This window comes from Cervus canadensis, chromosome X (genome assembly GCF_019320065.1).
Source record: "Cervus canadensis isolate Bull #8, Minnesota chromosome X, ASM1932006v1, whole genome shotgun sequence".
Lineage (NCBI taxonomy): Eukaryota > Metazoa > Chordata > Mammalia > Artiodactyla > Cervidae > Cervus > Cervus canadensis.
The window spans coordinates 51,250,326-51,277,764 of NC_057419.1; the positions used below are offsets into that span (position 1 = coordinate 51,250,326).

Genomic DNA, 27,439 nt, shown 5'->3' on the forward strand with positions numbered 1-27,439 from the left:
AGATATAAATTAACAACTCAAGAAATGCAATGATCTTCAAGCAGCGTAAACTCAAAGAAAATAATGTCAAGAATATCATAATCAAATTGCCAAAAACAAAAGATGAAGTATCTTGAAAGCAATTAGAGAAAAACACACATTACTCATAGGAGGAAAAGGATACAAATTCCACATATTTCTCATCAGAAATATGGTGGCCAAAAGACAGTGGAACAACATCTTGGTTTTAACAGTCACCCAGAGTTCCAATCAGCAAAAATGACATTCAGAACTGAGAACAAAATACATTTTAAGATGACAAAATTATGATAATTTGTCAACAGCAGACCTGCTCTACAAGAAATGATACAGAAAAATGATACCAGAGGGAAACTTGGAACTTCAGGAATGAAGGAAGAGCAACAGAAATGGTAAATATCTGGGTAAACACAGAACACCATTTTTCCCCTTATATATGCTTTAGAATATGAATGACTTTTCTAAACAAAAATGTTATCATTGTCTCTTGATGTTTCAGAGTATACAAACGTAACACACTTGACAATGTAACAGAAGAGCATAGGGTAAAGGAGCTACATGGTTGCAAAACTTTCACATTTGACCTGAAGTGCTACAATATCAACTCTAAAAAGACTGTACAAGGTTAGGTGTATTCATTGTAATCCCTAGAGCAACCACTAAAAATTATTACAAACAGAGCCAAAATCCTCTTTGTTCTTCAGTCACTCAGTTGTGTCCAACTCTTTGCGACTCCATGTACTGCAGCATACCAGGCTTCCCTGTCCTTCACTGTCTCCTGGACTTTGCTCAACCTCATGTCCACTGGGTCAAGGATGCCATCCAACCATCTCACCCTGTCATCCCCTTCTCCTGCCCTCAATCTTTCCCAGCATCAGGGTCTTTTCTAATGAGTTGGCTCTTCCCATCAGGTGGCCAAAGTATTGGAGCTTCAGCTTCAGCATCAGTCCTTATGATGCAAGTCCAGGATTGATTTTCTTTCAGATTGACTGGTTTGATCTCCTTGCAGTCCAAGGGACTCTCAAGAGTCTTCTCCAGCACCACAGTTCGAAAGCATCAATTCTTCAGTGCTCAGGCTTCTTTATGGTCCAATGCTCACATCCATACATGACTACTGGGAAAACCATCTATTTGAGTATACAGACCTTTGTCAGTCAAGTGATGTCTCTTCTTTTTAAAACGCTGTCTAGCTTTGTCATAGCTTTCCTCCCAAGGAGCAAGCGTCTTTTAATTTCAGGGCTGCAGACAATGTCCACAGTGATTTCAGAGCCAAGATAATAAAGTCTGTCACTGTTTCCATTTTTTGCCCATCTATTTGCAAGGAAGTGATGGGACCCGGCTTTAGAAAAGGCAGAGGAACCAGAGATCAAATTGCCAACATCCGATGGATCATAGAAAAAGCAAGAGAGTTCCAGAAAAACATCTATTTCTGCTTTATTGACTATGCCAAAGCCTTTGACCTTGTGGATCACAATAAACTGTGGAAAATTCTGAAAGAGATGGGAATACCAGACGATCTGATCTGTCTCTTGAGAAACCTGTATGCAGGTCAGGAAGCAACAGTTAGAACTGGACATGGAATAACAGACTGGTTCCAAATAGGAAAAGGAGTATGTCAAGGCTGTATATTGTCACCCTGCTTATTTAACTTATATACAGAGTACATCATGAGAAATGCTGGGCTGGAAGAAGCACAACCTGGAATCAAGATTGCTGGGAGAAATATCAACAACTTCAGATAACTGCAGACGACACCACCCTTATGGCAGAAAGTGAAGAGGAACTAAAAAGCCTCTTGATGAAAGTGTAGGAGGAGAGTGAAAAAGTTGGCTTAAAGCTCAACATTCAGAAAACTAAGATCATGGCATCTGGTCCCATCACTTCATGGGAAATAGATGAGGAAACAGTGGAAACAGTGTCAGAATTTATTTTTTTGGACGCCAAAATCACTGCAGATGGTGGTTGCAGCCATGAAATTAAAATACACTTACTCCTTGGAAGGAAAATTATGACCAAACTAGATAGCATATTTAAAATCAGAGACATTACTTTGCCAACAAAGGTCCATCCAGTCAAGGCTATGGTTTTTCCAGTAGTCATGTATGGATGTGAGAGTTGGACTGTGAAGAAAGCTGAGCACTGAAGAATTGATGCTTTTGAACTGTGGTGTTGGAGAAGACTCTTGAGAGTCCCTTGGACTGCAAGGAGATCCAACCAGTCCATTCTAAAGGAGATCAGTCCTGGGTGTTCATTGGAAGGACTGATGCTGAAGCTGAAACTCCAGTACTTTGGCCACCTCATGCGAAGAGTTGATTCATTGGAAAAAAAAACCTAATGCTGGGAAGGATTGGGGGCAGGAAGAGAAGGGGACGACAGAGAATGAGATGGTTGGATGGCATCACCGACTCAATGGACATGGGTTTGGGTAGACTCCAGGAGTTGGTGATGGACAGGGAGGCCTGGAGTGCTGCAATTCATGGGGTCACAAGGAGTCGGACACGACTGAGCGACTGGACTGAACTGAACTGAACTGATGGGACCTGATGCCATGATCTTAGTTTTTTTTGAGTGTGGAGTTTTAAGACAGTGTTTTCAAAGTCCTCTTTCACTTTCATCAAGAGGCTCTTTAGTTTCTTTACGCTTTCTGCCATTAAGGTTGTATCATCTGCATATGTGAGGTTATTGATATTTCTCCCAGCAATCTTGATTCCAGTCTGTGAGTCATCCAGCCCAGCATTTTGCCTGATGCACTCTGCATATAAGTTAAATAAGCTAGGTGACAATATACAGCCTTGACGTACTCCTTTCCCAATTTTGAACCAGTCTGTTGTTGCACGTCTGGTTCTAACCATTGCTTCTTCTTCTGCATACAGGTTTCTCAGGAAACAGGTAAGGTGGTCTGGTGTTCCCGTCTTTTAAGAATTTTCCGCAGTTTGTTGTGATCCACATAGTCAAAGGCTTTAGGGTAGTCAATGAAGCAGAAGCAGATGATTTTGGGGGAATTCCCATACTTTTTCTAGGATCTAGTGCATGTTGGCAATTTGATCTCTGGTTCCTCTGCTTTTTCTAAATCCAGCTTATATATCTGGTACTTCTTGGTTCATGTACTGCTGAAGCCTAGCTTGCAGGACTTTGAGCATAATCTTGTTAGCATATGAAATGAGTGCAATTGTACAGTAATTTGGTATATGTGCTGCCGAAGTGAGCACGGTTGTACAGTAATTTGAACATTCTTTGGCATTGCCTTTCTTTGGGATTGGAATGAAAACTGACCTTTTCCAGTCCTGTGACCACTGCTGAATTTTCCAAATTTGTGGGCCTATTGAATACAGCACTTTAACAGCATCACATTTTAGGATTTGAAATAGCTCAGCTGGAATTCCATCACCTACACTAGCTTTGTTCATTTAAGGTGAACTTTCCATTTACCTGTGAGGGCAAGCTGTGCTTTATAAAGCACAGATTTCCCGAATGAAGCCAGAGTTTTGAGAAGGTTCAGAGGAGTTGGGCATCTAGGGATGGCAGACATGAGAAGCAAGAATGTGGAAGCATCAGTGGACTTGTAGCCTGTTCCTGCAATGGCTGGAGTAAGGCTGCTGTCAACTGTCCACTTTTAGAACAGGCTGTGGGAGTGAGCACTTGCTGATTGGCTGTTCCGTAGAAGCATGGGGTTGTCTCTGATTGGCTGATATTCAGGAGGATTTTTCTACCAGCTAACTCTAGGACTGGCCATTAGTCACTCAGGGATAATTGATTGGGTGTATTATTCCACAGTTTGTTTATCCTTTCTCCAATGTGCCTGAAGAAGTAGAATTTCTGGATCACAGAAAACAAGTATATTTAAACTTGCTTAAATGATTCTGAGAGGGTAACAGGCAGGAAGGCTAGAGGCCCCCAAATGGAGGAAACAAACTACAAGTGACAGATTTTTCCCCTTCTCTATACAAAATTAAAAGGACGTTCCTTTTAAAATTCTGTGTTGCCATGATGACACCTGGTTCCACCTGAACTTTTCTCAAACCTTGAGCTAACCAATGCGTTTTTCTTATGGAAATGTTTTTTCTTAAGCTATGTTAATGAGCTATGTACTTCTCTGTCTTTCTTCAAATTGGTTCTGCCTAAGACTCAAAACCCATAATGGCTGAACAAACCAGTATGTTTTACTCATACAGTTGTTCTCCTACTCTATGTTAATGAGTCTATGTATTTGCTTGAAAATCCGCCTTTCTTCAAGATTCATGTCAACCATTTTATGGCCCGAGATGACTCACATTGTGCCAATGTTATCTCAAAATGCATGTTGTGGGTGAGGGGCCTGGTGCCACTCTCTGAGTTTTGAGACATTTCCTTTCTCTAATTAGCAGCCTGCTAGTAGGTATATAACTTCCTTCTAAAGATTGGCAGAGGGGCACTCATTCTGCCATCTTCTGATGTCTATGTCAGAAACTTTCTCTATCTCTTCTATACTTTAATAAAACTTTATTATGCAAAAGCTCTGAGATCAAGCCTTGTCACTGGCCATGGATTGAATTCCTCTTCTCCAGAGGCCAAGATTCCTGGCATCTTTCACGGCTCAGCAGCAACTTTCAATTCCAAATGGTTTTCGGAAGTGCTTCTATCATTTAATATTCCCACCAGTAGTGCACAGAGAATTACCTTGAATTTTTTTCTTTTCTCTCTTTTTTAACAATCTGATATTATGTTATGCTCCTTATTGTGGTTTTAATTTGAGTTTCCCCTGTGATTTATGAGGTTGAATGCCTTTCAGATTTATTGGACATTTGTAATGTCTTGTGTAATCTGCCTGTTCAGATGGTTTGCCCACTTTTTGAAGCTTTGGCCTGTCATTGATGTGTCAAGTCTCACGAATATAGTCCCTGGGGTGAGGCTATTCCTGACTGGCTGATTTTCCAAGCACGTGCACACAGCTGAAGTTATATCTAAACAGTGATTACCTGGTCACAACTTGAGACTTTGCCCACAAAACAGCCTTTTCCTTTCTGCAGTGTGTATTTTCCATTCTCAGTCACCCTTTTTGGTCTTTCCTCCCTCAAATCTGCAGGAGCGACTGTAAGAGATTTTCCAGATCTTTATTTGGGGACATATGATTTTCAGTAGTGTTGCCCTGTTAGCGATTTAAGAAGCAAATACTGGAATTTCCCTTGTGGTCCAGTGGTTAAGACTCTATGCTTCTAATGCAGGGAGCACAAGTTTGATCCCTGATAGGGAAACTGAGATCCCACATGCTGAGGGACACAAGGGAAAACGCAAAGAACCAATTACTATGGCAGAAAAATGGCTCCAACTGTGCAGTTTTTGTGGGTTTCCCAGGTGGCGCTAGTGGTAAAGAATCTGCCTGCTAATGCAGGAGACACAAGAGATTGGAGTTTGATCCCTGGGTGGGAAGATCCCCTGGAGTTGGAAATGGCAACCCACTCCAATATTCTTGCTGAGAGACATGCACATCCAGTTTTGGTAAGTCAATAAGGGGGAAAAAAGCTAAATACAAGATTTGGGGTATCCTGACAAAGGCAATGCAGGGACATAGCACAAAATAAATACAGGATATGTCCTGTACATATAAGATGCCTGGCAACCCTGCTCCCTACCTTTGGACCAGACCCCTCCCCCACACATACACACACAGACACCTACACACACACAGTGGGATTCATCAGATTTACACTGCACAGTGGTATAAAGACCAATGAAGTTGTTAGGGAAAGCACACTGACTGAAATGGCCCACCCTGGTGAGGCACCATAGTAACCATTTGCATGAGTTTTTTTATGATTGGGGTTCCTGGTAAGGAACACAGAACTAATAAGCCACCACCAACTGGAAGAGTTCAGGAAAGGTCAAAAGGAGACACCACATGTTCGACCACCTCCCAGAATCTTTCTAACTGGCATCTATCTTGGCTGAAAAAGGCGTGCACCACCAGGAAGGACTCTGAGTCAGAACGATCGGCTAAAGACAACCCAAATACAAATCCCATCACCATAAAAACCGAGACCACCAGCCACGTCACAGAGCAGTTCTCCTGGGTTCCCCTACCCTGCCGCTCTCTGCCCATTACAAGGTCAAACGTAGCTGCCCCATTCTTCATGCCCAGCATGGAGCAATGGCCCTCAGGCAGGTCCTGGAGGCTTTCTCTGCCTGGCTTGCTAAGTGACACCCCAGGGACCTGCATGCCCACTGACCTCACCATTGCACAGTCAGCTATAAAGTCCAAGAATGACTGGTGAATGTTTTCTCAACTTAAAGTCCTAATAGTAATATTGGCAGCTGGATCCTCATTTTAAATTTGAGCTATATTCTAATTAATAAGAATGTGCTTTAAAAAATCCATGAAAATTTCATACCTTGAATTAATGAGAGAGAGCCAGGAAGGGTTCAGTTTGATTTTGTGTCCATCAAATTACCATTAGCAAATTTTTAAAAAAGGTTTTCAATGCTTTTTTTAACTTAAAAAAGACTGTCTCCTCTGTTCTATATTCTTTAACAGCCTAAATGGTAAAAGAATTTGAAGAAGAATCAATATAAGCAAATATATAACTGAATTTCTTTGCTGTACGCCTGAAACTAAAACAGCATTGTAAATTAACTATAGCTCAATATAATATAACATTTTTTGGATGTCTCTGGTGGTCCAGTGGTTGAGAGTTCACCTAACACTGCAGGAGACATGGATTCCACCCTTGGTCTGGGAAGATTCCACATGCTCTTGGGCAACTAAGCCCATGTGCCACAACCACTGAAGACCACAGCTCTAGAACCTGTGCTCTGCAACAAGAGAAGCCACTGGAATGAGAAGCCTGCACATCGCAACTAGAGAGTAGTCCTCACTCACCACAACCAGAGAAAGTCTGCTCACAGCAGCAAAGACCCAGCACAGCCAAAAATAAATATAAATCTTTTAAAATAAAATAAAATAAATTTTTAAAAGGCTCTCTGAACAAGAGGATGAGGACATCTTAGAGATCAGGGCCAAAATCAAATGTGATACTTCCAGAAGAGAACTGTTGATGTGATGGACTCTGTTCTAGACAGAGTGATGTATTTTTTGGCCCCTGATCTCAGCATTCCTATGCCATGTTCAGGGCTGGCGCCTGGAGATCCACATGATAACGTGGGACTTCAGTCAACTCCTATGTGCCCCATGGGCCTGTGTTTTCTGTCAAATGAGGAGTCATAAGCACCATTCTGATCTGCCACAAGTTGACTGGTTTGTGAAAAGTTATAAGACTGTGAAAATAAAGTATCTTTCAGGAATTAAATCAGCCCTCTTAGAACATGCTTTGAAATTACTATCACACAGAAGTTGTTTCTTTGGAGCAAAGTAGCAGGTAATGTCACGGAGAAGGCAATGGCAACCCACTCCAGTACTCTTGCCTGGAAATCCCATGGACGGAGGAGCCTGGTAGGCTGCAGTCCATGGGGTCGCGAAGAGTTGGACATGACTGAGCAACTTCACTTTCACTTTTCACTTTCAGGCATTGGAGAAGAAAATGGCAACCCACTCCAGTGTTCTTGCCTGGGGAATCCCAGGGAAGGGGGAGCCTGGTGGGCTGCCGTCTATGGGGTTGCACAGAGTCAGACATGACTGAAGAGACTTAGCAGCAGCAGCAGCAGCAGCAGGTAATGTCAGTGTATTAGTCTTCTCAGACTGCCATAACAGAATATCATAGATGAGTGGCTGACACATCAGAAATGTATTTTCTCACAATTCCAGAGGCTAAAAGCCCCAAATCTAAGTGCTGGCATGGTTAGTTTCTCCTGAGGCCTCTCTCCTTGGCTTGCAAATGGCCACCTACTCATTGTGTCTTTACCTGGTCTTTCTGTGTTATTGCTGTCCTAATCTTGCCCTTCTTAAAAGGATATCAATCAGAGTGGATTAGGGCCCACTCAACCTCATCGTAACTTAATCATCCCTTTAAAGGCCATATCTCCAGTTATGGTCACCTTCTGAGCAACTGGGGACTAGGGCTTCAACATCTGAATTTGGGAAGAAAACAGTTCAGCCCAGAATAGCCAGGCACAAATTTTATCTATTTGTCTACAATGTGGAGAGAGGAGGAAGGAGTAGGCTAGATCTGGGCTGTGCTGCTTGGCTCTGAGAAGCCCACATCTGGGATGCACAGATTGCTCAATTGTGGCTACGGCTTTGGCAATGAACATGAATAATCATGACCTTATCATTTTGGTTAAAAATAATGATAATAATGCCTGCTCATTACAAAAAAAAATGCCCCCCCAAAGTGCAAAGAAGCACAAAGATGAAACATTTTTTTTTAATCACTCTAGGGGGGTTCAAGATGGAGGGGACACATGTATACCTAATGCTGATTCATGTTGATGTATGGCAAAAACCATCATAATATTGTAAAGCAATTATCCTCTAATTAAAACAAACAAAAACCTTCTAGAAATAAAAAAAAAATTATTCTAAGTCTCACCACTAAGAAATAACCATTTTCTCTCACCATGTTTTTCTACATATGTACACAGATAGAAGGCAAGACTGGTGGGTACAGAGAGAAAGAGAAATAAAAGTAATTTACACAAGCGGGCTTATACTACATATTTTAGTTGAAGTTAAAGGTGTTGAGTTTCTCTTCAATGACATTAAGAGGAGAAAAATAAATGGATGCTGTATGAGTCTCCTATCGCTGTTGTAACAAATCAGCACAAACCTAGTGGCTCAAGGCAACACTAATTAATACCTTACAGCTCTGGAGGTCAGAAATCTGACACGGGTCTCACTGGCCTCCAGTCAAGGCGTTAGCAGGCCTGTGTTCCTTTCTAGATGCTCTAAGGGAAATTGTGTATTCTTGCCTTTTCCAGCTTTCAGAGGCCCCTGCATTCCTCAGTTCCTGGCCTACTTCCTCCATCTTGAAAGCTAATAACTTCAGCTGAGTTCTCCCATCTTATCGATTCTGACTCCCTCTTCACTTTGAAGGACCCCTGTGATTACACTGGGTCCACCAGATAATCCATGATACTCTCCCTATTTTAAGGTCACTTGATTTACAACCTTAATTCCATCTGAAACCTTGATTTTTCTTTTACCACATAATGCACCATATTCAGGTGCATGCATGCTCAGTCCCTTCAGTTGTGTCCGACTCCGTGCGACCCTATGGAATGTAGCCCATCTGCCTCCTCTGTCCATGGGATTCTCCAGGCAAGAATACTGGAGTGGGTTGCCATGCCTCCTCCAGGAGATCTTCCCAACCCAGGGATCGAACCCATATCTCTTACATCTCCTGCATTGGCAGATGGGATCTGTGGCACTAGTGCCACCTGGGAATTCCTAATATATTCACAGGTTCTGGGAATTAGGACTGAGACATCTTTGAAGGGTAAGGGCATCATTCTGCCTGCTGCAAATGCAAAATGTAAAAAAAAACAAAAACAAAAAACTGCTGAACTTCAGCTAAATTTTTCATCACATCACCCTCCACTTTAAAATTTTTCTTAATTCTCTAAGTAAAAAAAAAAAGAAAAAAGAAAAACCTTTATCAGATAAAATGCTTTTGTTTACAAGTAACAGAAGCCAACTTGAACCAGCTTGACCAATAAGAGACTAAATCAGCTTACAAAAGAGGAAGTGAGCTCTGGTGCCCTGAATACAGACCTAGAGGCCCTGCATTCTTCTTACCTCTCTCCCCTGAAATATCCCAAGGCTCATAATATCTCTTGGTATTCATAATTACTAACATTTGCAAACCCCTACTACCTGGAGTACAAGAAAGGGAAGAGAGGACTTCAGAGAGGATAAGTAAACTGCACAAGGCCATCCTGCCAGGGGTCCCAGGTCACCCAACTCTAGAAGCCAGTATCTTAACCACTGTCAGTCCTCACTGACCTGTGCTGGGGGGACACTGTGGTCCAGAGACCTGCCTTCCTGAGTGCATGAGTAGGGGCTGGTGGCCCAAGTTTCCAGGTCTGGTGAGAGGCACAGGCCAGCCCTCAGCCTGTCCATTACACACAACTATGGAGCTGCACCAGGATATTGCCAGGTTGCCTATTTCCTTCTCTTCCCTCTGCCTGCCTAGGCTAATCTGGGCCTTGGCGATGTGCCTATTGCTTGACAGGCTGGTCTGCTACCTTAAACAGCTTGGTTTCCCCAGGTTGAAATTTTTTATGCTTAGGGTTTCCCTGGTGGTCCAGTGTCTAAGACTCTCTGCTCTAAGCAGAGGTCCTGGGTTCAATCCCCAGTCAGGGAACTTGATTTCACAGGACACTGCTAAACAGATCCCACATGCTGCAATGAATATCAGAGATTCCCTGTCATGCAACTAGGGCCCGGGGCAGCCAAATAAATAAACATACTTTTAAAAATAATGTTTGAAAAAAAAAAATAATGTTTGTTCTCAGTCACCTTCCAGCCACCAGCACGCGTGAGGTCACGCCTCCTGACGATTGCCGTCATTGTGTGTGTTATTTAGCGGGAGTGCACGGCGGGGTTTGATGATGTGCAAAACTGTGGCGACCAGGGAGAGCTGGGGCGGCCACTGAGGGGCACACTGTCGAGTGACAGCAGCGACCCAGTGTGTCCTCTCGGTGTTGGCCTGAGGAAGAGGCTTTGGCGCTGCCCACGGTGGTGGCTGTTGGCGCTGGCGACGGAGAACCTTTGAGCCAGGACCGAGATCTGAGGTTCGCTCTCTGCCCACAGAAATGAGTCCTAAGGCTGCACCAGTGGTACCTACTGGAACCTCAATGTGCGCACCGTCCTCCCAGAGCATGCTTGCCCTGACTGGCACCGCTGCGGCCAACAATGGCCTGGCGAGTCTTTTATGAGTGTCCGTTCTGCTTTGACCATGTGTTACCACCCATTCTTCCCTGTCAGAGTGGCGGTCTTGTTTGTCACAACTGTTGCCGAAAGCTCACACACTGTCTGACTTGCCGGAGCCCATTGGGATCCACTCGCAACTTGGCTATGGATAAAGTGGCCAATTCAGTACTTTTCCCTTGTACATATGCCTCTTCTGGATGTGAACTAACTCTGCCATACACAGAAAAAGCATACTACGAAGAGCTCTGTGAGTTTAGGCCTTGCTCCTGTCCATTCCCTGGTGTTGCCTATAAATGGCAAGGCTCTCTGGATGCTGTTGTGCCACATCTTATGCATGACCATGAGTCCATGACAATCCTACAGGGAGAGGATATAGTTTTCCTTGCTACAGACATTAATCTTCCTGGTGCTGTTGACTGGGTGCTGGTGGAGTCCTGTTTTGACTTTCACTTCATGCTAGTCTTGGAGAAACAGGAAAACTACGATGGTCACCAGCAATTCTTTGCAATTGTACAGCTGATAGGAACACCCGAGCAAGCTGAAAAGTTTGCTTATCAACTTGAGCTAAAAGCACATAGGCAGCAATTGGCTTGGGAAGCCATTCCTTGATCTATTCATGAGGGAATTGCAACAGCCATTATGAACAGTGACTGCCTAGTCTTTGACATCAGCATTGCACAGCTTTTTGCAGTAAATGGCAATTTACACATTAGTATAACTATTTCCATGTGTTAAAATGGCAATGAAACATTTTCTGGCCAGTGTTTAAAACCATTGCATTCAATTTCCCAGAGAATAAGGCACCTGTCTGCCTACCAACCAGAACTTTTGGTAGGTGGAAGCTAGACACATGACAGTAAATAAAAGGAAAGGCTATTAAATACAAGAAACGGTTGTATGTAATAACACTAATATATTTAAAAATAAGTCAACAGTAAACCACTGAAAAATATAGATATTTACACACAAGATGGGCATCTTTTGTATTAAAAAAGGAAGGACTGTAATGTAATTCTGAATTTCTGTTTGTTGTAGATTGAGTGTACTGTTGAAAAATACTGAGTTCTATTTTTTTGTTGTTTTTTGTGTGCCTGTGCGTGTGTGTGAGTGTGCATGAGTGTGTGTGTGTGTGTGTGCACACGCGGATTTTTTTTCCTTTAACTGACAAGCCATGTTGAGTGTTTTTGGAGCACTGATTTTCTCCTATGTGAGTCAATACATAGTGCTGCTGCTGTGTGCATATTTTTTGTGTGTGTATTTGCTAATTTTTATTAATTCTAGTTTTCCATTAAATAAATTTGACTTTCTTTTCTGTAAATAAAAAAAAACATTGTTTGTTCTCATCTCCAAGAGCTTGACACATGTCGCTGGCACATTCTGTCTCCCCTTCTTCTGCTTGGTTAACTTCATATCCTTTAGATTTCAACCAAGATGTCACTCCCCCAAGGGCTCCTTTCTGCCATCCTCAACTATTGAAGGCTAATTAATGCATGCCTGCTTGCTAAATCGCTTCAGTCATGTCTGACTCTTTGCAACCCTATGGACTGTAGCCCACCAGGCTCCTCTGTCCACGGGATCTTCCTGGAAAGAAGACTGGAGTGGGTTGCCATGCCCTTCTCCAGGGAATCTTCACGACCCAGGGATCCAACCCATGTCTCTTAGGTCTCTTGCATTGGCAAGTGGGTTCTTTTCCACTAGTGCCACCTGGAAAACCCAGTCTAACTAATAGCCCTAGAAAATTATCTACCTCCTAGTTCTTGAAACTTGTGACAATTACTTACATGGCAAAAAAAAGACTTTGTAGATGTGATTAAGTGAAGGATCTAGAGACAGGGAGATTATCTTGATTATCTGATGGGCTCTAAATGTAACCACAAGTGTCCTTATAAGAGAGAGCCTGAGAGAGATTTGAGATAGACAGAAGAGGAGATGCACATACAAAGGAGGTGGCATTATGACCATGGAGGAAGACATTGGAGTGATGGGGCCACAAGCCAAAAAATATTAGCAGCCACCAGAAATGTCCAGGGTCACTCCACCCCCAGCAGTGAAGCTGGTATCCAACTTGGAGATGCAAATGCCCTCCTATCCCCTCCTGCTGGCCAGAGCTGTGTCTGCTATAAAAGAACGACAAGCAGCTCCTAGAAGCCAGGAGGTCTCCAGGAAGAAGGCTGCCCTGTCCATGGGCTCCTCAGCTTGCAGAGCCCATTTCCACAGAGGATTCAATCCACACAGCACTGTGTGTGTGTTCAGGAATGAATTCTCCGCAGTAACAAACCAACACCCCAATGCCAGTGATGTCACACAATAATAAGCATCACAAACTAATACCTGTCTTCCTGGTTCATAGGTGGACTTCCAAGTAGTGGCAGAGGACCCCAGGCTCCTTGTAAACTGACGTCCCTCTCTTGGGCCTCTTGACCTCCAAAAGATGAACAAAAGGCACATGAAGAAAACACGACTGTTTGTTAAGTATACACATCATTTTAGCTCAAGCTCCATTCAGCAGGACTGGCCATATTGAAAGGTTGTGGCTAAATGATAAGACACTGGGATTCTTGGCCTCCGGAGGAGATGAATTCAATCTGGGGCTAGAGATGAGGCTGGATCGCTCAGAGCTTTTGTGTAATAAAGTTTTATCAAAGTATAAAGGAGATGGAGAAAGCTTCTGACTTAGGCATCAGAAGGGGGCAGAAAGAATACCCCCCTGCTAGTCTTCAGCTGGATGTTATATAAGTCCCTAGCAGTCTGTTAAAGAAAAGAAAGGAATGTCTTAAAACTCAGAATGGCACCAGGCCCCTCATCCATAAATTGCATTTTGTGTTAATCTTGGCACCAGATGATTCATCCCAGGCCATAAAACGATTGACTTGAATCTTGTAGAAGGGCAGATTACCATACAAATAGTTTCATTTACATAGATTAGGGGAACAATATCTGAGTATAACATTCTGGTTTGTCAAGTAGGTTCTGAGCCATTTGGCTTGAAGACAGAGTCTGGGGTAAATGCATAGCACATTAACATAGCTTAAGACAAACATTTCCATAAGAAAAATGTATTGGTTAACTCAAGGTTTGAGAATAGTTAGCTTCAGGTGAAACCAGGTGTCATGGCAACACAGTATTTTAAGAGAAGTCTCCTTTTAAATTTGTATAGAGAAGGAAAAAATATTGCTAGTTTTTTCCTCCTGCTGCTTAAGAGAGATTAAAATGTCTGACACTTACAGCCTATTTCCTCCATTTGGAGACCCCTGGCCTTCCTGCCTGTTACCCTCTCAATATGACCCCATTCCTGTGCAAAAGGTGTGGGAATTGTAGTTTATACCTGGGCAGCTGCTTTGCAGTATCTCTACACTAGGGATGATGAAGCATGACTTTTGGGGACAGCCATCTGTCCCCATGACTCCCTGTCAGATAGGTGTGGTCCCCAGGAATCTCAGGCTGGGCTAAACAAGTGAATTTTTCAAGGTCACACAGTTAGATCCATGATTACAAACTTGGTGTCCACTCTCCCAGCTCCTCGCGCCATGCATTGGACCAACCAGTTCTGTGCTTTGAATTTTAGGAAAAATCTTCAGCCTTGTACTTCACGTTACAAAGCAGTTTTAACTTGAGAATGTCACTTCATCCTCAAAATGTCTTGGCAAAGGAGGTGGGAAATAAGTTATCCCCACAGATCTGGAGAAGGAAATGGCAACCCACTCCAGTATTCTTGCCTGAAGAATCCCATCTACACAATGAGTTAATATGCATTCGGGCTTCCCCAATGGCTCAGTGGGTAAAGAATCCACCTGCAATGCAAGAGACACTGGAGACATGGGTTCAGTTCCTAGGTTGGGAAGATCCCTTGGAGGAGGAAATGGCAACTCATTTCAATATTTTTGCTTGAAAAATCTCATTGACAGTGGAGCCTGGCAGGCTGCAGTCCAATGGGCTGCAAAGAGCCAGACACGACTGAGCAACAAAGCACACAGCACAGAGTATGTGTGACACCAAGAGTGCCCACCCCCAAAGCTGTGTCACACCAGCAGTGTTCACATCCAAGTCCCTGAGATTCTGAGTGTTCAAACCCTATATGAGTGACCCCAGAAGTGTTGACTCCCCACTGTGTGTGACTCCACAAATGTCCATTCCCCAATATGTGTTACCCTATGAGGGTCTAAATACCCATATATGTGACCCCAGAGCCACACACACCACAGCCTCTGACCTCAGCAGAGTCCACTCCCCAGTCTATACTGAGGAGTATCCATTAACCACTCCGTGTGACCAAAGGAGTATACACCCTCTGTCCCTAGCCCAAGGGGTACCAACTCATCACTTCTTTGACCACAAGAATGTCTGTACCCTTTCACTGAGGCTTCAGTGATGTCTACAACACAGCCTATGTGACCATAGAACTGTCCTAGCCTCAGTCACTATGACCCCAGGAGTCTCCTCGCCTCTGTGGGACACCATGGATGCTCACACTCCAGACTGTGCAACCTGAGGAGAGTCCAGTCCACAACATGTCTGACTTCAGGTGTCCACTCCCCAGTGTGTTTAACTTCCAGAGTGTCCCAAGCCCTCTGTGACCCTTGGACTGTTCATGCCTCTGAGCACCCTCATATCTGTCCATGCTCCAGCCTATGTGATTCCAGGAGTGTCCAAACCCCCATCATTGTGGCCCCATGTCTCTCCACACCCACTCTGTGTGACCTCACAGTTGCCGACACCTTAGGCTGTCTGATCCTAGAAGCACACATCCCAGTCTGAGTGACCCTAGAGGTTCCACACTACAATCTGTGCAAATCCAAGGGTGTCCATGCCTCAGGCTATCTGACCTCAGAGGTGTCCACACCCCAGTATGTATAACCCTATGAATATCTACTAACCAGTCCAGGTGACTCAGGAGTATCCACTCCCTAGTGTGTTTGAGCTCAGCAGTGTACACATACCAATCTGTCTGACCCCAGGACCATCCATAGTCTAGTTTGTTTGACTGCAACCATATCGACACACTAGCCAGTCTGACCCCAGAAGTGTCTATACTTCACTCTGTGTGACTCCAAAAGTATGCAGTGTCCAGTGTGTGTGACTTCTGGAAAGCCCAGACCCACATCTGAGTAACTAAGGCTGTTCACAGTGTATGCTGCTTCATGTGGGCATCACGCTCCTGTCTATGTGGCCCCAGGAGTGTTCACACCCCACCCTGTGTGACTCCAGGATGATCACACCCCTGTCTCTGTGACCCCAAAGGTGTCCAGACACCGATCACCCAATGCTATGTTCTGAGACGGTACTAGATTCCTTAGCCCTGCTATTCCAGCACACCCTCTGTGGGTGTGAGCTGGGGGGGTGGTCTGCTCCTCAGCTCCCTCCAACACCATAAAGGGGTCTCTTGTATCCCTATTTCCTCTCACTCTCTCCAGTGGACCATGCAGTTTCCATATCCCCCATCCCTGGCCACATGCACACACACACACCCACACCCCCAAACAGATAGTCCCAGCCCCAGCCCCTGCAGGTCTTGTAGAGAGCAAAGGTCAAGGCAGCCTGCCTCCTGCTGCAGACCCCACCCCACAGACAGCAGTGGAATAAAGGCACCACTGATGAGAGTGAAACCTCCCAAGACCTTGTGAAACATCTAAATAAAAATTGGACACCCTCCTCCCCAGCTAGACTGTCAGGTCCATGTGGGCAGGGACATTTGTCTTATCTGTCTTATTCTCTGATGTCTCTCCAGTGCCAAGAACAGTGCTTGGTACACAGATCCCATTCATTAGGTGTCCACTGAATGAACGAACCCTTGACCCAGCAATCACACTTCTAACTCAAACGTGCACACACATGCACAGAGCTGTGTGCTCAAGACTGGCAGGAGCAAACAGCCGGGAAAACCTTGTAAATGTCCATTTCTAGCCAATGATAGTTGCAGAGTAAAACAAATGGTGGGGGTTTATACTGTATCTCAGAGCACCCACCTAACATGATACAGAATGAATGGAACTACCTGTGGGGTGGGGATGCCTTCCACGGGACATGCTGTTGACCAGGAAAAGTAGGTAGGAGATGGTTATGGTGACTCTGCATATGTGTGTGTGTAAGGAAACACTAGAAACTGACTTCAGTGGTCATTTTTGGAGAGTGGAGCTGGGGATCACCAGTGTAGTTCATATACTGGATGTACTCTTGGAACCTTTTATACAAACCTATGTGTGCTGTGTACTAAGTCTCTTCAGTTGTGTCCGACTCTTTGCAAACCCATGAACTATAGTTCACCAGGCTCCTCTGTCCATGGGATTCTCCAGGCAAGAATACTAGAATGGGTTGCCATTTCCTCCTCCAGGGGATCTTCCCAACCCAAAGATAGAATCTGCATCTCTTATGTCTCCTGCATTGGCAGGTGGGATCTATAGCACTAGTTTTACCTGGGAAGCCCATACAAACCTATATTCATGTGTAATCCTTCATAAAGGAAAATCTTAAGCAAAACCAATATGCACAGCACAAAGCATTTGTGTGACTGTCTGAGTGGGTATCTAGAGTGTACAAGATCTGAAGGTACAAGAATCTGAAACTCACATGCCCCAGGGGCTAGACAGGTCATTAACAAGAGAAAGGGCACTCAGCTCCGGGTAAGGTGAACAGCAATGGGGCTGATGAATGTTCCCTCTCAGCAGTGGAGGGTGAAGATGGGGTTGAGAAAGGGGTGGGAAGGGGAGGACTTCAGAGCTCACACCCCAAAAGCATTCATAAACTCGCACCCTGGGACAGAGAATATTTAATAGCTTCGAGATCTTGGCTTGGAAACAGATCCATTATAAATTAGTGTAGTTATACTCTAACTCAGACTGTTCCTAACTTCATACGCCAGACACAGACTCCCAAACAGATCAAAGATCTCACACTTGGGAGACACACTCTAAATAGATCAGAGATCTCACACCCTAGAATAAAGGTCCTCCCCAAACTTCAGGATGGGGAGTTTTTCTATGTTATTACAAAGGAATCCTTAACTGTGGACTGAATGTTTGTGTCTCCCTCCCCAAATCCATGTGTTGAGGCCCCCAATGTGATATATTAGGGGCTTTAGGAAGGTAATTACAGTTAGATGAGGTCATGAGGACTCTTTGCGACCCCGTCAACTGTAGCCTACCAGGCTCCTCCCTCCATGGGATTCTCCAGGCAAGAATATTGGAGTGGGTTGCCATTTCCTTCTCCAGGGGATCTTCCCGACCCAGGGATCGAACCCAGGTCTCCCGCATTGCGGGCAGATGCTTTAACCTCTGAGCCACCAGGGAGGCCCAAGATGGCATTAATACCCATATAAGAAGACACCAGAGGGACTTCCCTGGCAGTCCAGCAGTTAAGATTCTGCACTTCCATTGCAGGGGCTACGGGTTCTGTACCTGGTCAGGGAACTTTTCAAAAAAAGAAGAAGATACCAGAAAGTTTGTTCTTTCTCTCTGCCATGTGAGGACCTGGCAAGAAGGTGGCCATCTACAAACCAGGAAGGCAGATATTATCTGAACCCAATCATACTGGCACTCTGATCTTGGACTTCTGGCCTCCAGAAAGGTAAGAAAATAAATTAGTCTTTCAGCTACCCTGTCTATAGTACTATATTATGGTGGCCTGAGCTCGCTAAGACACCTTAGGCTTTCACTTTCGAGGCCCTGTGTTTCAGGTCGGAGTCCTTGTACTTGCACCATCTACCTCTGTTAACACCAGCAGTCCCTAGTCAGTGGCCTTCCCATTCCTGCCCCTTGATCTGCAGGCATTGAGCCAGAGGGCTATCTGGAGGCTGAGGGCAAAGACACTTAGCCTACCACACTGTGCCATCTGCACTCCAGGCTGCTGGCCAGGATGTGGAGTTGGACTTTGGAGAAGCAAGGTGAATGGGGTAGCCCCCGGGGGTCTTGGGGCACGGGTTCTGGCAAGCAAGGCTGAGAGTTCCCAGCTGGGCCTGGCAACCTGCTTCCCTTCTATGTGGCTATCCCAGTGTGCTTTCATCCATTTTCCCACCTTCTTCCTTCTTCTTTCCTCTTTCAAAGACAAGCAGGGGGCAGCAGAGCGACATAGAAAGCCCCTGCTCTAACACACAGCAGACTGTCAGCAGGTCTGCAGGAGTGGGTAGCCGCTCAGCTCAGCTCCCTAGGGGCGGCTCCAGGAGCTGGTTCAGCCAGGGCCATTGGGGTGGGGCGGGACAGGGAGCGGCCAGGAAAGAGCGCTGCTCTTGAGGTTTGCTAAAAGAATTCCAAGGGCCACTGGCACCCTGAAGGAGACCTTGACGAGGACTTTGTAGGAAGATAGAAGCCGTCCCTGTGGAGGAGGCCAGAGGGAGGCTATAGTATTTTGGACATTCTAGTTTATATATATTTACATATGTAATACACATATAGACATATATTTGGTTGTGAGAAATAAAGTGGATTATGCTTTATGCAGTGCTTAGAACAGAGCTTGACACATAGTAAGCTTAAGTGTCTTGCTTGTAGAAAGGGAATGGTGCCTGCTGTTCCAAGTAAACAATGAATGTTGCCTAGCCTCAAGCCAGCAGCCACTGCAGCTGCCTCCCAATAATGCGCCCTGGGGGCATTTAGGAGAAATACCCTAGGTAGTTAAGAATACTGGCCCTAGGTAGTTAAGATGCATACCTGAGAAAAGATTTCAATGAGCCCAGACTCTTGCATCCTCCCATACATGGAAAAGTGCTAAAATCATTAACTTGAGAAGGCTGCTTTTTGTGATTAGCAGTAATATTTTGATGTTTGACTACATGGGTTTTGGTTTTTTTTTTCAGCAAAAATTCCTGTATATCCAGAGTCCTCCCTTACCTATTTGGAGCAGCTCCTCAGCTATCTGGGCAGCTGTCTCCTGGGCTACTGTCCTCAGTCCTCAGTCAAGTCCTGAAATATAACATAACTCAACAACTTTTAGGTTGTGCATTTTTTCTTCAGTCATCTTTTTAAAAACCAGCCTCCCTAACCTCATCTCAAAACCCTGCATGATCTGGCCTGGCCTTCCCCTCTTCCTGTCTCACTCACTCTCCGATTCCAAGCCACATGGGCCTTCTTCCAGTTCCTCAAGAGAGCCAGCTTTGCTTATCCTTGAATTTGCAAGGATGGAGCTCCACATCTGCAAAGCAGAATTGGGGGGTGAATGTGAGCTAGTAGGGCATCAAATAATGGAAGGAGTTAGTTGATTTCCAAATACTTATCAGATTTGGGGGATGTGGCTAAAGCAGTTTAAAGCAGTGCTCAAGGAAAAATCTATAGCTTTAAATGTGTACAGAAGTAAAAACTTGAAAATCAAGTACCTCAGCTTCCATATCCTGGAAAAGGAACAGCAAATTGAGCCCTGAGAAAGTGGAAGGAAGGAAATTATAAAGAGAGCAGAAACTGGAGAAATGGAAAACATACAACAGAGAAAATTAATGTCAAAAATTGGTTCTTTGAACAGATTAATAAACTATTAGTAAATTCTGTTTTCTCAGTAAGAGAAAAAACATAAAATACCAATATCAGGACGGAAAAGGGAGTGCTATTATCAATCCTACAGACATTAAAAGGTTAATAAGATTTTTAATACATAGAACATTAGTTTCAATGAAGCTCAAATGTCAATCATTTCCCCAGTTCTATGGCTTCTGTTTGCATATGGATACTCTTTATCCATGAAAACAGCAGAACTCAAGAACTTTTCTAATGCCTCCTTCACTCGTGAAAATAGAAAAGCACAGTATTTTTTTTTTTAAAGCTGGGGCTCAAGTGAAAGTGATTGTTTAAAATGTAATGGGTTTTTTTCTTAAATGTAATGGTTTGAAAGGGAATTGAACACAGCAGAATAGAACAGAGTGGACTAGAACATAAGCCAGACTTTGTGCCAGGCACTGGGTCTAATTATCGTAGTAGATATTCATTAATTGAACAAATATTATAGAACATCTGCTAGCTGTTTGGGACACAGTGGGGAACAAAACAGAAATTTCTACGCTTATGAAGCTTATATTCTAATCAAGGAGACATATACTAGCATGTGCAAAAGGCCCCGAGGCTAAAGGTTCAAGGATGGCCCTTATGAGGAACAGGCCAAAGGACAATGTGGCTTGGAATCCAAGAGCAATGAATAAGGGGATCTCCCTGATGGTCCAGTGCTTGAGGATCTGCCTTGCAATGCAGGGACACAGGTTCAATTCTTGATGGGGGAACTAAGATCCCACATGCCAGCAGGGCAACTACGCCCAGGCGCCTCAACTATAGAACCCATGTACTCTGGAGCCCATGAGCAACAATGAAGGATCCCAAGTGCCACAACTAAAAACTGATGCAGTGAAAATAAATAAATAAATAGGTTGCAAAGACTGAGGGTCACAGTACAGAGAGTCTGGATTTTAACAAGATGACCACAACATCATCATCCTTAACTCTTATAGCACTTGCTATCAGGCATTGTTGTAAGTTTTTTTTTTGGCCACACTGCCCAGCTTATGGGATATTAGTTCCCCAAAGAGGAACCAAACCCCGGCCCCTGGCAGTAAGAGCACCAAGTCCTAACCACTGGACCACCGGGGAATTCCTCCCAACTTTTTTTTTTAAGCTGTTCACAACAGTACTATAAAACATATAAAAAAATCATACCCATTTTCCAGAAGTGGAAACCAAACTCTCTCAGCCCAGGGAGTAAGTAAATATCAGTCTGGCTCCACAATATATTTCTTAACCACTATACTCTGTAATTTATGGTGCATAGGCATCTTATAATCCTGTAGCAGATGTAATGTAAACATACAAATTACTAAAGAACTCGAATCAAGAGAAAGATCTGGTGGGACGTGTGCTGAAGGCAGGAAATGAGTGGTAGGGTGGTGTGCTGTCCCCCTACGTGTCAGTGTTGATCTGTAGGCACACATGCCAGAAACATCACTGCATCTGAGATGCTCCCTTCTTGTCCTGTCCTCTGTGATTAACTGTGGAGTGATAAAGGAAGGGACTGAGTTTTAAATTGGCCAATAAAGGTTTTGTACTCATGGAAGTGGGCCTCCTCTGTGTCTTATTATTTCTTATAAAAGAGATGAATTCCATTCTCTGAGATCTGCTCTTACTAAAGTGGATCAGTGATGAAAGTAGCCAAATCTGAGCATCAGAAGACCACCCGGTGTACCTGATGCATGATCTCTGTAGTTCTGAGAAGCAAAATAATTTAAAATAAGGGGTGTGTGTGTGTGTGTGTGTTTGGGGGTGTGTGTGTAAAGGTGACTGGATAATTAAGGGGCTTATTGGTGGGTAAGTGAGAGTTGGTTGTGGGTGTACATGTATGAAAGGCTGATCAGTTCTGAGCAATGATGAAAAGTTTTTACTGCAGAACTTTATATAACTATGAAGGTTTCTACACTTGATCTGAGCTCAGAATAAAAAAAAAAAAAAGAGATGAATTCCAGCTCTGGGAAAACAAAGAAGAGTTTGGTTTTTGGTCTCAACTCTCCTATCTTCACCTCTATCCCTCTGGAAGAAGGAAAAGAATAAGAAAACAGTGGAGGGTGGTCATAGCAGACACATGGACTCTTGTGAATCCACACATGAGCAATAAGTACTGAAGATTCCTCCCAGGACTTTCCCCTTGGAATGCGGGTAGAAGGAAGTATAGTCACTAGGGAGGTGAGGGGAAGTGGGGAGAAGGAAACACAGGAAACATGGGTGTGACCAGTGGCAGTGTGGTCTCTTTTGACTCTTTTTTTTTCTTTTTTTAGTCATGGAGGGACAACAATCGGACCCCTTCCCTGTGTCTTATCCATAGACTTGACCACATTGTGATGACAGTAAAGAGACTCAAAGACACCACTATGTTTTATTCCAAGATCCTGGGCATGGAGGTCATGACTTTTGAGGTAACAACTTCCCCAAATGCCAAACTGCAGCTGGGGTAAAATTTGATTATACTACTTTAAAAAGTAGCCTAAAACTCCAAAACACACACACACACAATTTAAAAATTTAGAAAGGACCAGTGGAGGAGATTCCAAACTCTGAACAGTGGGACTTCACTACTCAGTGAAGAAAAAGGAAGGGAAGAAATAACCACAGAATAATGTGAAAGAACTTTCCAGTCCTTATATGGAAAGAGTTAGCTGAGTATCCAGCATGTTTACACCTAGATATGTTCCTAAGAAATTATAGAACATCAAAATAAATACAAAGCCCCTAGAAGTTTTCAGAGAGGTTAAAAAGTAGTTCAACTACAAAGGAAAAGGAAATATGCAGACTTCAGATTTCCCAAGAGTCAGAGACCAGAAGACAACAGAAGAACAACTTCAAGATTCTGAGGGAAAACATTTCAACCTAGAATTCTATAACCAGACAAATTATTAATCAAGGTGGGTGTAGAATAAAACATCCTTAGACATATTAATAAAAAGACTCAGAAGTTTGGCCTACTTGCTTTCAAAATTACTTGAGAATATGTTATCAAAATGAGTGATTAATCCAGGAATAAGACATCAAAGTCAGGAAACAGTGGATACTAAGAGGAAGATCCAGAAAGATACCTAGAACACAATCAGTCCAGTTTGGGTCAGGAGAAGGAACGTCCCCAAGAAAAACAGATTCAAGGTAAAAAGGTTTCCAGAGATTGAACAATCCTTGAGAATTTGGAACAACTCCCAGAGTGGGAGATGCAGAGACACTGATTGCCTTCAATGGAAAGGGCCCATGAATGGCAAACAGGGTAAAAAAAAAATGTAAAATTAACATGGAATGTGTGCTCTGTGCTGTGTGCTTGGTCTCTCAGTTGTGTCCAACTCTACAACCCTATGGACTGTAGCCCGCTAGGTCCCTCTGCCCATAGAATTATCCAGGCAAGAATATTGGAGTAGGGTGCCATTTTCTACTCCAGGAGATCTTCCCAACTCAGGGACTGGGCCCAAGTCTCTTGGATCTCCTGCATTGCCAGATGGATTCTTTACTACTAGCACCACCTGGGAAGCTCCAACATCAAATGTCATGTGTAAAAATAGAATCATGCAGTATCAGACTGGATGTATACACAGCAAGATGGACGGATCTTAAAAAGATCATGCTGAATGAAGATGGTGAAGCCAAATCATGTCTATAGCACAGTACCATTTATAACATACACACATAAAACAATAATACACCTTTTACAATAACTTATGAAAACCAAAGAATGAACATCAAACACATTATAATCATTGCCTATGTTGGGGACAGGAATGAAGACTGGAGATAAAGAGATTAAGTATACAAGTAAAACAAGAGAAGGGCCCTGCATGCATCAACAATAATAGGCATATGAAGCCTCAGTCCTTGGTAACTGGACACACTGGAGTGAAATTTCAGTACATCTAGGATCAAGAAAAGTCTTAAAAGCTGCAAGAGTGGAGGGTGGATGCATCATATATAAAAGAAATGAAAAACAGATTAACAGCAGACGTCTTATCAGCAATACCAGATTCAGGAAGACAATGAAGCCACATATAAAAGGCTATGGGAAAATAACCTACAACCTCAAGTTCTATACTCAGCTGAACTATCATTCAAGTGAAATAAAGTCATTTCCTGATAGAATGAATGTAGTATTCACCATGGTGATATGAAGGGACTATAAAAGTGATTTTTTTTTTTTTAATGGCAGAAGTCTCATCCTCCTGCTCAACCAGAAGACATGCATACAGATTCTTTTCTGTGTGGTGTCTATGGAGTAGGGGAAATAGCTTTATGAAAAATTAAAATATTTTGCCATTAAATACATAAATAAATAAAAATGGCAAAAGTTGACAGGCACAGGAGAAAGAGGCAAGATGAAGAGGATAGTTGGGTCAATGAGATACTATGTTCATCCATCAAAACATTAAGGTGCAAGTGGGTTATTTTTAAATTGTAAAGGAATCAAAAGAGGAGCTAAAACTGATGACAGAATTCTATTGGGAGGGGTAGTATTGTGGATGAGCTAAATTCTCATTTATCATAGCAGGAAAAGGATAGAAAATGTCTGAAGTTGCCAAATCAAGAAATAGTGGCACATCAGTTAGGGACTGTGTTTGGAGGCACGTGGGAGAAAATTTAACTGGGTTAAGCTAAGTGGGTTAAATAAAAGAGTTTTCTCTTTCTCTCATTCAACAATCAGTCTAGAGGTAGGCAGGCAGGGTGTGGGCAGTGGCTGAAAGGAGGAAATGAGTAGGCAAAAAGTTTCAGCTCAGTGGGGTGGGAAGGTTTTCAGAAGCATGGTTCACAGCCTCTGCTAACATTTCATTGTCAGCCTTCCATGGCTGCCCAGCAAGGAATGCTGGGAAATGCAGGTTTTTAAAGCTCGGTGTGCAATAGATCCCACTGAAACTTGGGTTGTGTTTAAAAGAAAAAGGGGAGAAATGTATATTAAGCAGGCAGATTATAGTCTCTGCCATGGATAGTATCAACATATTATTTGGAGGTATGGAAATAATTTCTAGAAGAAACACATAAACACATTGAAAGCATTTGCGTCTAGGGAACAAGATAAGAGTGGGGCACCAAGTGGCTATTTTTCATCAAAGCCTTGTTCTATTTCTTTGTTAACCTTGTTGGGGTAGATCGGGGGCTGTGCCTCACACTCACCTTGGAGGTTTAGTTCCAGGTTGTTTTCTCCCCCCAAACAGGGAGACCAGAAAGCATTGTGTTTTGGAGACCAGAAATTTAACCTCCACGAGGTGGGAAAGGAATTTGAACCCAAAGCCACTCACCTGGTCCCCGGCTCCCTGGATATATGCCTGATCACAAAGATGCATTTGGAGGAAATGGTCCAGTGCCTCAAGGTGAGTCAGACTTCCATCTTCTTTTGAGAAAGCTGCCACAGATGCAATGAAAACAGAAGCATGACTCAAACTTCAGACATAACAGGTTTCATCACATCCAGATAAGGTTTGCACACCATTGTTTACTCATTATCATGGACATAATTTTCCCCATAAACAAATGTATTTTAAAAGAAAACTTTACATCACCCTTGTGGAAAACAGTATACCTAAACTCTATTTATATAAATACATTTGTGTAAAAAGAAAATATTCAACCAAGTAAGTGGAAACCCATCATATCTTGGCATAAAGGGGAGGCAATTATAAAAAACAAACAGCTGTAAAAGCATCGCAGTGTCATTAGATTCTAGCCACTTCTGCTTCCCCCAATCTCTGGGCTTGACAAAATTAGGTTGGTTAGAGAGGTATCAAGGACTTTGCATCCACCAGACACTTTCTTCTTGATATAATCAGGAGGATTGAAAGAGGACTGAATAGGGAATAATTTCTGACTCATTGTAATTTTTTTTGACTCACTATAATTTAATTTAGTGTCCCTGTAATACTTAAGATGATTTCATGTGAAGGGGACATTGGTCCTCCTTTTGGGGAACACAGATTGAGGTATTAAATCTACTTTGTGCAAATTGACCTGGACCCTTTTGGAAAATATCAGTGAAAAAGTCTGGCTTGGAAGTAAAGTGGGTAAAGCATAGGGGTTAAGGGTATGGACTTTGGCCCAGACTTGCCTGGGTTTGAATTCTGACTCTGCCACTTACTAGGCACATTATCATCCCCATTTGATGGATGAGGAAACTGAGGTGCTGAGCAGTTAGGTACTCTGCTTGAGGTCATAGAGCTGTTAAGTAGCTGGAACAGAGTGAGGGAGAAGAGAATGGTAGGAAATGAAATGTGAAAGATACAGGGGTCTTCTAGGCCACGGTAAAGAATGAAATTTTGGTCTCAAACATGGACTGTGAATGCATGATTTTTGTTCTCTCCTCCCACTTCAGGCTTGTGATGTCATTGAGGAGGGTCCAGTTCCCATAACAGGGGCAAAAGGGCCCATTATGTCCATCTACTTCCGAGACCCTGATGAAGACCTGATTGAGGTGTCCCAACTATATCTCCTCATGATGGAGGTTTAGTGCTCTGCCATTCTACCCTCTGCCACGTCACCCCGTCCCTTCCTTCCTGCAAACCCTCACCCAGGCCCAGAAACCTCTAACGACTGAGGACTCGGGCACTTTGTGCATTTTGCTGGGCGATCTGAGGTGGGTTTGGGACCAACATGTCTGAGAGTCCCCTATCCAAGCTGCCCCAATAAATAACTTTCAATTAACATGAGCTCTTTATTATTACTGTCTCAGCATTATATATGGCTGTTTTTCTAGAACATAAGGTCTCTGAGCTATTTGGGGGTCAGTGACCAGGGGGTATGACATCTCTGAGGACCAAATTCAGGGTCATCACCTTGGGATTCAAGACCCCCGATAGATTTCCCCTTGTCAGTGAGCTTATCCTTTTCATCCTTTTCGATTCAGCTCACTCCTGCCAAGTGCTGCCTGCTGTTTATTCCACCCAACTGGTTTGACTGAACTCCAAGATCTCTGTGATTCCCATGGGGCCTTCAAGGGCCAGCCCAGATAATACTACCTCCTCCTGGAGCACCTTAGCTGGTTTCAGCCCTGCGGAATGTGGCACTTTCTACGTTTGGATCTGGTAGGTTCAGACTCATCTCAACTGAGGCTCTGCTCCTGACAAGAGGAGACAGATGGGACAAGAACAAATTTTCTCTGTTTCTGTCCTCTTCCCCCACCATTTACTGATTCAGTCAATCAATAAACATA

At 43.5% G+C, this 27,439-nt stretch overlaps 1 protein-coding gene, 2 non-coding genes and 1 pseudogene across 3 annotated transcripts; all 4 read left to right on the forward strand.

The window, feature by feature from the left end:
* Window positions 1-10,548: 10,548 nt before the first annotated feature.
* On the forward strand, window positions 10,549-11,554 carry LOC122434495 (annotated as a pseudogene).
* Window positions 11,555-17,451: 5,897 nt separating this feature from the next.
* On the forward strand, window positions 17,452-26,737 carry GLOD5 (glyoxalase domain containing 5). The gene is made up of 5 exons (XM_043459731.1): window positions 17,452-17,487; window positions 18,626-18,692; window positions 22,549-22,688; window positions 25,452-25,607; window positions 26,603-26,737. Exons 1-5 carry the CDS (start codon window positions 17,452-17,454, stop codon window positions 26,735-26,737), a joined length of 534 nt encoding a protein of 177 aa, XP_043315666.1.
* LOC122436195 lies at window positions 21,913-21,992 on the forward strand. The gene has a single exon (XR_006267952.1). It is a non-coding gene; the product is annotated as a small nucleolar RNA U2-19 (small nucleolar RNA).
* LOC122436194 lies at window positions 22,138-22,209 on the forward strand. The gene has a single exon (XR_006267951.1). It is a non-coding gene; the product is annotated as a small nucleolar RNA U2-30 (small nucleolar RNA).
* Window positions 26,738-27,439: the final 702 nt, after the last annotated feature.